Below are 12571 nucleotides of genomic sequence, written 5' to 3' on the forward strand. Positions count from 1 at the left end.
AGGGTAGTGGAAGAAACTCCTTATGCCGCCAAAGTTCAAATCGATTTTTCAGTGAAAAAGGATGCTATTGTGCATACTCTGCAAGTAAAGACAGTTGAGACATCACTGAGGTCATTGCTCAAATAAACAGGTCCGTTGAAAACTGTAGTAGATCACAAAATCATTGACAAAAAGAGAGGCCGAGATGACTGGGAGAATACAGTCCACGATAGGATTAATTGCCGTAGCAAAATAGGACTACGCTCAGCACAGAGCCCTAAGGTATCCTGTTCTCTGGAATAAAAGTGTTCAACAAAGCCAACCCCACATATATATTGAAAACCTATGTCCTGAATAAAATGGGGCAGGCAGCCTCAGAAGCCACATATATGTATTGCAGGTACAGACTGACATTTCCACAGAAAATTGTTCATGATGTGGGTTGACAGAGTGACAACTGCAGAGCAGTGCTTACAAAATCCACATTATGCATGTGTTAGCAAATTCCGAGACTCAAGCCACCATACTAGCCGATGATTGATCATGCGTTCCATCACCTTGCAGACACTGCTGGTCATGGAAACTGGGCAGTGGCAGTATGGAAGATGTTTGTCCTTACCAGGTTTGGGTGTGGGGTTTACAGTGGCTTCACACCAGTGACTAGGAAATGCACCGTCCCTCCAGATGTGATTATATGTACGAAGGAAAAGTGCTTGCAACCAAGAGACAGGTGTTGCAACATCTGAATGAAAATATCATCTGGTCCTGGAGTGGAGGATCATGATGAGATGAAAGCATGTTCTAGTTCCTTCATAGTATTGTAGCATTCATGATTCTGAGAGGGGAAAGATATCTCCCAAGCCTCCTCCATTTCTTTACGAGGTGGGAAGGTGGGACAGAACTTGAGATCTCTTCAAAGTATTGACCCTAGGCAAGGTGTTGGAAACATTGACAGGGACCACAATGACATCATTTGCTACAGTCAGGCCAGGAATCAGGAGATGTAGCTTGTTTCCAGAAATCCAACTTAGGTTACTCCAAATAGCAGAAGAGGGAGTAAAACAGTTAAACAAATCAATAAGAGAGATCCAACTAGCTTTTTTTGCTATCTCTAATAATGCGACAACACTTCGCGTGCAACTGTTTATGACAAACATAGTTCTGTGATGGCATTCAAAGACATGGAGAGCACATCTCCACACATGAACCACTTCGTGGCATTCCTCTGTCTACCAAAGGACTGGGACATGTCTCAGTAGGGAACAGTTCGGGGGAGTGGAACACTCTGTGGCAGTAAGGATAACATTCATAAGGTACTCTACCTGATCACCATGGAAATGTTGTTCAGCGATGGTTTGCCAGTGAAGAGTACAGCCCACACTCAGCTTTACAAAGCTGCCAGTTGGTCCTTGTGCACAAATGCGACATGACTTAGCAGGTGAATTACGCATGGGTCACTCAAGTATGTGTCACTTGAGTATGTGTCTCAAAGGATGGACTACTCTCAATGCTGGACAAGCTGTGCAGTACAGAGCGAGAGATCCATGTGCAAGAAAGTGTGTGTGTATTCTGAAAGAAATGTGGGTTGACCAGTGTGAGAAAAATTAGAGTAAGCTGGCTGGGAATACACGCCAAGAGAGAGCCTCTCGTGCAGGTTCTCAGAGAGCCCCAAAATGGGATGGTGGAAAACACAAAGGGTTGAGGGAGCTGAGAGGTAAGCTGCAGTATGTCTGCCCTGGTGTGATCACAGTATGACAGTATGTATTTACAAAGACAGAAGGTATAACTGGGGAAAGAAAAAAGGATAGCAACAACTTGTAGCTAGGTGCTCAATGAAATGGTTTGGCTATAGATGTCTTCTCCGATGAGCATCATGACTCCCCCGTGAGCTGGAGTTCCTTTCTCGGAAAGAATGTTGAAACATACTGGGAGGTCAAAGCAGTCTTGAGTGTGTAATCTCATTTCTTGGAGGCATAAAGCAACTACATATTACGATCACAATAGCAACTCTAAGCCCGCCCTGTGTGATCCGTTGCCCCTAATGTTTCATTGCAGAACAACCATATTAGATGATATGAGATATTTCTCTTACAAGGGACTCTTACTTCGGTAGCTGCTGAGTGCCAGATTTCATTTGCATACTGCTACAGGGTTCTGAGGTTGGAGGGTCCTGTTCTATTATTTCATCAGATGTAGCAATAACCTCCCTGGGTAGGTCAACTGACTCCAGGATGGAGAATCGGTTGGCGATTCGTACCAGTGCAATGGAGGTCAACCGGACAGAGGTGCCGTGTGGAGTTACTGTTGTAGAGGACCTCTGAGTTGGAGAAGGGGAAAAATGTTTGTCTTTGTTGGACTTCTTAGTAGCTTTGCATTTGTCCGACATTTACCGATTGCAGTGGCACAAAAGTTATCTTGGGGATATTCCTTTTTAAGATTCCACTCTTCTGTTTGTGTCACAAATGACTTCACCAGTGTAGGCAAAGGTTCTTTGGTAGACTGAGCATTTGTGGTGGGTGGAGGTGAGGATGTCACCTTAGCACTAGGCAATTTCACAATGGTAGCATTGAACTGAAGGTTGCAGGCCTGCCTGGCCATATCTTTCATGGGCCTTGATGTAGCAACAGCAGTTCTGTAACTGCCAGATAGTGGTATCCAAGGCTTTCACCAAGCTAACATTTTGCAAGCAACGTTGATGGGTACCTTTTCCATCACCCAGATCTACTGAACAGCTCACTCATCAAGGTACACAGGGCAGTTGCAGGATGAAATGATATGGTTACCACTGCAGCTGATGCAGTTAGGAGGATGCAGGAAATCTCCCCCATGAACATCTTTGCCACAAGTTACACATTTGACCGTATTTTTACAGGACATGAGAGTATGGTTATAACGCTGACATTGGTAGCAATGCATCGGGTTCAGTACGTAGGAACTGATGTTGATGACTTAACAGCCCACTGTGATTTTCGATGGGAGCTCCACTCAAACAAATATTAAGAAAAGGGTGCAGCTTGACGCGAATTCTACATCAATCCTTTTTAGTACCTGATCAGAGAGATAATGTTGTATATATCTTAAATCCCATAAAGCAGCCAAGGTTATATGTGAAGAATTCAGTGTTTGATGAGCCTCTACACAAACAGGACATGATGGAGGAGCATAGCTTTAAGTAGTTGTAGGGGTTGAAAGGTACTGTTTGCCTCTAGATGCAAAGTTCCAGTGGTTAAGCGAGTGCTGAACTTTAGTGGACCTGCAATTATGTCCACATCTTTCTGAATGACAAACAGGTTCACCGTATAAAGGTTCTGACCACCTCCTGAGCGAGATACCACGAGACAGCGGGGTGCAACTGAAAGATTCGTTGTGTCCTTAGTCTCTTTCAGTTTCCATTTATTAGATGGAGACTGCATCAATGGAGTTTACGTACTCATTGCAGGTGAATCCCCATGATTGCCAGCATCTCAACAGTGCACACCTTTCTGGGGGGCCCCGCAAAGGGAAGCATGTCCACCTTAGGTGACTGTTCACACTTCAGGTCACACCTACCAAACTCTAGACAGGGGGACCATTTGGCAATTGTGAAGGTAACAGCTCAGGCAATCACCCCTCCCTGGGACTGGTCTTCACCAGGAGGTATGTATGAGCCCTACCTGTCGACCCATGTGCTGTGAGTCATACATTACCCAGTCACCCTCTATGCATCAAATGTGTAAGCTGGCCTTCATACAGACACATGGAGGAAGAAAGACACAAATGGAGACCTCAAATACCGAAGCAGAAGAATGACAGGAGGAGTCAGAACAAGAAAGGAAAAAACGCAAAAATGATACTTTCATAAGCTTCAGTTACCTAATTTTACCCAACACCTGGTCCTGAATGGAGGGGAGAAAGGATAGTAGGACGACAGATGTGCAGCACACAAAAGCAAGGAGCACTGCATGGGCAGGGGCCTGTGTGTGCCAAGAACACACTCACAAAAGAGTTTTAACTCCCCTGGGGGGGGGGGGGGGGGGGGGGGAGTACAGCTGACGTAGACTGCACAATGGGACCAGAGTTAACTGACGACAAACTCATTTATTCTGTAACTTGAACAACCAATGAGAACAAGAAAGGTGACAGTGACAGCGAGGACAATGAACCTGCACCTCGAGCATCGGATACAGATGCTAAAAATGCATTTGATATAGCCCTTCAATACATTGAACAAATCTCTGTCTACCTCAACAGAAATTTTGTGGATTAGGAAATGTTGGAACAATGCAGAAAAATCAAGGTTGTCATCTGCTAAACAAAAAGAATTTTACAGACTTTTTTGTCCTGCTTAAGAACAGGACTTTCTTACCACAAGATTTCTCATGTTTTAGACAGTTAAGTGCAGGTCACTTGCATGTCAACACAGTAGTGTAATAAGGTATGTACACACGCTAAATTTTCACTCACACTAAAAATATCTTACAGTAAGATACAGATGTATTTTACAGTACGGGCACTACTATATATTTCACTTTTGTGTAAGATTTTTTGGCATGTGATGTTTTCTTTCCATTTTGTTACTGTTTTAACATGGGACAGTTAAAAATAAATTGGATTGTGTTATTATGGGTCAATGAGTGTTCCTCTGATCATCCAACATTTTCTGCATTCCAACCATGCCTCCTGCCCCATAGGAGATGGATTAAAGAGGTTCTATTGTACAGTACAATTTCATTAAAAACTGAGTGTATAATATCTTGTATTAGTCGTGTGATGTGTTTTCTGAAACAGTTTGACTGAAATGGCACCAAAACACATGCAGTTGTATTTTCCATTCAGATTTCTGTGTAGACTCATTTTGGCACATATCTGAGCTGCTTATGAGGACATCAGGGTTGAACAAACTGACTGAACACATTACACACATAAACATCCCTTGTGCAACAACAACAACCACTATTATTATTATTATTATTACCACCACCACCACCACCACCATTATTATTATTATTAATAACACTAAAAAAGTATTATGTCATGAAGAAAGACATCAGAAACAAAGTGACAATAAGGAAGCAAAAATTATAAGTAGAAGGAATTAAATAAAGAACATCAACATAAAAATTTAAAAAGTATGTTAAAATATTAAAGAGGAGGATAAAGGAGTGGAAGTATTCAAAGAAAGTCTGGAATATTAATGGAAGACATGTAAGAAAGTTGAATTCAGCTATTGAAAAATGCAATAAAATGCCATGAGCCTCTGACCAAGTAAGAATTATTACTGTTGGATTACTGGGCTTTCCCTACATATTCAAACTCATGGCATTTTAACCATCTGGCACAGCTGGAAACCTGAGAAAATTTTCCCTTACGGTTGACAGTTGTTCTGCAGATACTCATTTTCAATCAGTTTAGTGGTGACATGTGGATACATAATGGTGAATAAAGCACAGTCTTCCAGATGGCATACAACAGTTCATTTCATAATTCACCTATGTACCCTGTGTGTTTCTTGGCAGATAACCGACTTTTGCTTTCCTATGTATTTCGTACACATTTCCTTTAAATTTAATATATATGCATCTTTCTTCCAATGAAGAAGCCATCAGTATCAGAAGATCAAAATCTAAAATAGTATTCTTTTTTGTTTTTATGGGCTCTGTTACAGATTTTATTGCTATGTTAATTTATTATCTCCCAGTCAGTCTATGTTCTTTTCCAGCTTTCAAATTTTGAAAATAATGTCAAATCCATAATTTGGAAATTTCTCACACACATGTTAACTGTGAAAAGTACTTGGTGTCACAAATATTTAACTGAGTAAAACCCAGAAAAGTTACTCACCCCAGACAGGTAAATCATCCAAGTACATCTGGTACCAGTAATGATTTTTCACTGCGTAAATGAAGGCTTTTTGCTTCTCCTTTGTTAACTGGATCTCACAGTATGGTGTACTTGCGATGTCCGCTGAAAACAGACGTCATTTACATAATGAAACACTTGAGGGAGAATCCAAACTACAAACAGTTGCAATACCATGTTGTCTCAGGTATGAGTAGTAGGCCTCTCTTAGGATAAATCATGAGAGCTAAGTGCCCTCTCTTAGAAGTATTTCAAATAGTTAAGAAATGTCTTCAGTATGTATAATGTACCATACCAGAGCACACAAATACCACAAACATTTCCTCAGAATTATTTATTCACCTCCAAAATGTACAGTCTACTAAAAATGGATTATAACAGCTTGAAGTTGAACTACAGTCTCTGAACAGCACAGTGGTATACATTACAGAACGCTGGTACTGAGATAATGTACTTTCTTACTTTTTCGTGTCTGGAGCTGTCTATTTTTCAGCCCAATACCAGACTAAGTCATAAGATTCAGGTCTGCTTAGCCAGAGGTCATCTAGGGAGTAACATGCATGACATTTTGGCATGTTGCAGAACTACGTTAATGGACAGGGAATCATATTTTTGAGTGACGTGACCCACTCTTAAAGCTAGAGATCTGATCAAAATTATAGTAGAAAAACATTTTGAAATAGCAAGCACTGAACCAATAAATTTAGACTTTTATAAAAAAAATTAGTCATTTAATCAATCTGTGTGTGTACTAGTTACTTGGAGATAATGTGGACACTTTCTCCAACAAATTATCAGAAGTCCAGGAAAGAATGTCGACCACCAACATTATCACCTTAATATGTGGAGTTAGTTTCATATTCCTTTGATCATCTGTATGATTGATCATAATGATGTGGAATGAGTTATTTTACATTCGTGTTACACTTGTTTTAGTACTTTTGTGAATTAATAATTCCCTACCCACTACCTTTTACTCATTACGAAATTGGAAGTTGTTCTACAGAATAGGGGTTGTCAAGGAGAAACACTTTCAGTTCCAGATGTCTACAAGACAATCGTGAGTGGGCACCATATATTCTTACAAGTGTTCCTGATCAATAAACACTTTCTTTCTTAAAACTCAGTTATCCCAGAACATAATTCCTTATGACAGTATTGAATGAAAATATGACAACTCCCTTGATTTGTCTCTCCCCAAGATTTGCAATGAGTCTAAGTGCAAATGTGACCGAACTACGTTGTTTTAGAAGTTTCAAAATATGTTTTTTTCCAGTTAAAATTCACATCAATATGGACACCTATAAATTTTGATGTTTCCAGCATATGTAAGACTTATCACTGGTGCTGTGCCTCTATATGAGTAGAACTGAATATATTGAGTCTTTTTGAAACTGACATTGAGGGTATTAGCACAAAATCATTCAATAACATCCTTAAGAGCATTATTTTCAATTTCTTCTGTTGCAGTGTGTGTGTGTGTGTGTGTGTGTGTGTGTGTGTGTGTGTGTGTGTGTGTTAATTACAATAGTAGTGCCAGACACAAAAAGAGCTAACTCTGTTGTATATTAGATGGAAGATCATTTACGCCTATAAGGAACATAGATCTATAAGGAACAACTGCAGACCTAAGATTGATCCTCGATGAACCCCGTAAGTCAGAGGAATTTCCCTTGGTTGATCCCCATGAACCATGGACCTTGCCGTTGGTGGGGAGGCTTGCATGCCTCAGTGATATAGATAGCTGTACTGCGAGTGCAACCACAAAAGAGAGGTCTATGTTTGGAGACCAGACAAATGTGTGGTTCCAGAAGAGAGGCAGCAGCCTTTTCAGTAGCTGCAGGGGCAACAGTCTGGATGATTGTCTGATACGGCCTTGTAACATTCACCAATACGGTCTTGCTGCACTGGTACTGTGAACAGCTGAAAGCAAGGGGAAACTACAGCCATAATTTTTCCCAAGGGTGTGCCGCTTTACTGTATGGTTAAACATTGACGACGCCTTTTTAGGTAAAATAGTCCCCCATTTGGATCTCGAGGTGGGGACTACTCAGGAGGACATCATTATTAGGATAAACAAAACTGGCGTTCTACGGATCAGAGTGTGGAATGTTAGATTCCTTAAACGGGCAAGTAGATTACAAAATTTTAAAAGGGAAATTGATAGGTTAAAGCTAGATAAAGTGGAAATTAGTGAAGTTCGGTCGCAGGAGGAAGGCGACTTCGCCCGCATCTCGTGGCCGTGCGGTAGCGTTCTCGCTTCCCACGCCCGGGTTCCCGGGTTCGATTCCCGGCGGGGTCAGGGATTTTCTCTGCCTCGTGATGGCTGGGTGTTGTGTGCCGTCCTTAGGTTAGTTAGGTTTAAGTAGTTCTAAGTTCTAGGGGACTGATGACCATAGATGTTAAGTCCCATAGTGCTCAGAGCCATTTGAAGGCGACTTCCAGTCAGGTGAATACAGGGTTATAAATACAAAATCAAATAGGGGCAATGCCAGAGTAGGTTTAATAATGAATAACAAAAAAAAAATAGCACGGGTAAGCTACTATGAAGAGCATAGTGAACACACTATTGTAGCCAAGATAGACACAAAGCCCACACCTACTACAGTAGTACAATTTTATATGCCAACTAGCTCCGCAGATGAAGAGGTTGAAGAAATGTATGACGCGAATAAAGAAGTTATTCAGATAGTTAAGGAAAATGAAAATTTAATAGTCATGGGGGACCCGAATTCAATAGTAGGGAAAGGAAGAGAAGGAAGAGTAGTAGGTGAATATGGACTGGGGGTAAAGAATGAAAGAGGAAGCCGCCTGGCAGAATTTTGTGCAGAGTAGAACTTAATCATAGCTAACGCTTGGTTTAAGAATCATGAAAGAAGGTTGTATACATGGAAGAGGCCTGGAGACACTGGAAGATTTCATATAGATTTATATAATGGTACGACACAGATTTAGGAAGCAGGTTTTAAATTGTAAGACATTTCCAGGGGCAGATGTGGACTCTGACCACAATTTATTGGTTAAGAACTGTAGATTAAAACTGAAGAAACTGCAAAAAGGTAGGAATTTAAAGAGATGAGACCTGAATAAACTGAAAGAACCAGATGTTGTAGGGAGTTTCAGTGAGTGCATTAGGGATTGATTGACAAGAACAGGGAAAAGAAATACAGTAGAAGAAGAATGGGTAGCTTTGAGAGATGAAATAGTGAGGGCTGCAGAGGATCAAGTAGGTAAAAAGACGAGGGCTAATAGAAATCCTTGGGTAACAGAAGAGATATTGAATTTAATAGATGAAAGAAGAAAATATAAAAATTCAGTTAATGAAGAAGGCGACTAAAAGAAATACAAACGTCTTAAAAATGAGACTTGTGCCCTTACTAAAGAAAGGAAATGCTGAGAGTACTGAAAACCATGGGTCAGCTTCACAACAGTCTTCATTCTCAAAAATAAATCAATCAATCAGGAGAGACTAAATAACCTTTTCAATAAAGCACAGTTTGGTTTAAGAAGAGGGGGAAATACAATATGAGCCATTCGAAAGTTCACAATAGTGGCACTTCAAGCTCTTGACAAAGATGACCGTGTTACATGCATAGCCTTGGACTTCTCCACGGCTTCTGACACAGTTTACCTCAAAATTTTACTAAACAAGCTAGAGGCCCTAGGTGTTAGAGGGACGGTAAACAGTTGGTTCCAGTCTTATAGGGAAAACAAATGCGAAAGATGGAGGCAGCTCACACCACTGCCGACGACAAATTTTTACTAAAACAATTGTCAGACAAGAAACACACAAACATAAGTGTTCCTCAGGTTTGTTATCTGGGTCCACTTCTGTTTTTAGTATATACCAATAACTTTCCATAAAGTACAGGGTTATTACAAATGATTGAAGCGATTTCACAGCTCTACAATAACTTTATTATTTGAGATATTTTCACAATGCTTTGCACACACATACAAAAACTCAAAAAGTTTTTTTAGGCATTCACAAATGTTCGATATGTGCCCCTTTAGTGATTCGGCAGACATCAAGCCGATAATCAAGTTCCTCCCACACTCGGCGCAGCATGTCCCCATCAATGAGTTTGAAAGCATCGTTGATGCGAGCTGGCAGTTCTGGCACGTTTCTTGGTAGAGGAGGTTTAAACACTGAATCTTTCACGTAACCCCACACAAAGAAATCGCATGGGGTTAAGGCGGGAGAGCGTGGAGGCCATGACATGAATTGCTGATCATGATCTACACCACGACCGATCCATCTGTTTTCCAATCTCCTGTTTAAGAAATGCCGAACATCATGATGGAAGTGCGGTGGAGCACCATCCTGTTGAAAGATGAAGTCGGCGCTGTCGGTCTCCAGTTGTGGCATGAGCCAATTTTCCAGCATGTCCAGATACACGTGTCCTGTAACGTTTTTTTCGCAGAAGAAAAAGGGGTCGTAAACTTTAAACCGTGAGATTGCACAAAACACGTTAACTTTTAGTGAATTGTGAATTTGCTGCACGAATGCGTGAGGATTCTCTACCGCCCAGATTCGCACATTGTGTCTGTTCACTTCACCATTAAGAAAAAATGTTGCTTCATCACTGAAAACAAGTTTCGCACTGAATGCACCCTCTTCCATGAGCTGTTGCAACCGCGCCGAAAATTCAAAACGTTTGACTTTGTCATCGGGTGTCAGGGCTTGTAGCAATTGTAAACGGTAAGGCTTCTGTTTTAGCCTTTTCCGTAAGATTTTCCAAACCGTCGGCTGTGGAACGTTTAGCTCCCTGCTTGCTTTATTCGTCGACTTCCGCGGGCTACGCGTGAAACTTGCCCGCACGCGTTCAACCGTTTCTTCGCTCGCTGCAGGCCGACCCGTTGATTTCCCCTTACAGAGGCATCCAGAAGCTTTAAACTGCGCATACCATCGCCGAATGGAGTTAGCAGTTGGTGGATCTTTGTTTAACTTTGTCCTGAAGTGTCGTTGCACTGTTATGACTGACTGATGTGAGTGCATTTCAAGCACGACATACACTTTCTCGGCTCCTGTCGCCATTTTGTCTCACTGCGCTCTCGAGAGCTCTGGCGGCAGAAACCTGAAGTGCGGCTTCAGCCAAACATAACTTTATGAGTTTTCCTACGTATCTGTAGTATGTCATGACCATATGTCAATGAATGGAGCTACAGTGAATTTATGAAATCGCTTCAATCATTTGTAATAGCCCTGTATAAGACATGCAGAAAAGTTCTCTTTGCTGATGATAGCAACATCATACTCACAAACAAAACACCAGAACTCCTATTGGAGAAAGCAAAAGAAATCCTCAAGGATTTTTATGAGTGGGCAGTATGTAATAAATTAACAATGAACATAAACAAAAACAACAATATGTAATTTACAATAAAAAGGGAAAACCATTCTATCACATTAAGCATAGATGATAATTGATAAATCTATACATTGTGTGACAAATACAAATCTTTTTGGGATGAATACTGATTGTCAGGTAACATGGACTGAACACACAGAGGTGACGGAAAACAATGTCATCAGCATGTTTTGCGAAAAAGTTTCTATCATCGGTTTGTAACAGCCAATGTCTTGTGGTGATATACTATTCCAAAGTACAATTAACTCTCAGCAATGTGAATCTTTTCTGAGGACTGAAGACACAAAATGGACAAAATTTTTAACTGCAGAAGATGATCATAAGAATAAATAACTACAAGTAGTAGTAAGCATCACCGCAAAGAAATGTTTAAAAATTAAGTATCTTTACTCTACAAAGTGAATCATTTACCAGTCTGCTGCACATATTACGGAAAACATTTGGGCAAGTTTGGACTTACATTCACCAAGGAAAAACAAAAATCCCAAAACAGCATTTTCTATCGAGGAATAAAACTGTATAACAAACTGCCCTAGTACATGAAAAAGATTACTAAAATATGTCTGATTAAAAAGATAACTGAAACTTTCTTTCCAAGTAATGCACACAGCACAATGAAAGATTACTTAGAGGAATCAGAGTAGTGATTAATAATGAAGGGAGATAACTACAATATCTTGTCGGATTACAGCGCTCTAATGCTTTTCATGTGGCAAGACCTATAGTGCATGATAGTAATATCTTGTCATTCTTCTGAGTGCAATGTTTCACTTATCAAGCGGGATGCTGACTTAGTTTTGCAGATAGACTGAGTGGAGGACATGAAGACGCACATGGGGCCATGGTGGCATGTTTGCAGGTACGGAGTCAGTTTTCCGAACAAACTGGAATTAGCGCAAGGGGCAGCATGTCCACAGTTCAGGAGTCGCCATTGGGTGCTCTTGGTGGGTGCAGTGATTAAGAACAAAATTATGTTTTTTGTGCACGTCATCAAGTGCAAATGTGTATGTATCAAAGAACACTGTACAACAGGGACCAACCAAATGAGGCAGCACAGTTGTTAAGACACTGACCTCATATTCAGAAGGAAGGAGTTTGTTCTGCCTTGTCATTCTGATTTAGGTTAAGAAACTAATACTGTATTAATTATAATTCTGTACATTAAGGTATACATTATCAACAAATTCAACTATATTTGAATGCTAACACAAGTTGTGCCAACATTTTCAGGGGTGTTCTCTCAAGTACACACTATCCTCCCTCAGTCAACAAACACAAATGAAGATTGAAAATTATGCCCATCTGGTGACACAGTTACTGAGTATGAAACCACCGTTACAGCTAATTCATTTCGTGCCCAGTGCCCATGTGCATTGTGTTTC

General features: G+C 40.6%; 1 protein-coding gene across 1 annotated transcript in view; it reads right to left on the reverse strand.

The window, feature by feature from the left end:
* LOC124595827 (transmembrane 9 superfamily member 3) overlaps window positions 1-12571 on the reverse strand; it is a 111263-nt gene that overhangs the window by 88534 nt on the left and 10158 nt on the right. The window contains exon 3 of the mRNA XM_047134725.1: window positions 5800-5922. Coding sequence (XP_046990681.1) covers window positions 5800-5922 — 123 coding nt within the window. The remainder of the gene's footprint in view (window positions 1-5799; window positions 5923-12571) is intronic.

The sequence above is a fragment of the Schistocerca americana genome, chromosome 2 (assembly GCF_021461395.2).
Source record: "Schistocerca americana isolate TAMUIC-IGC-003095 chromosome 2, iqSchAmer2.1, whole genome shotgun sequence".
NCBI classification, from domain to species: Eukaryota; Metazoa; Arthropoda; class Insecta; order Orthoptera; family Acrididae; genus Schistocerca; species Schistocerca americana.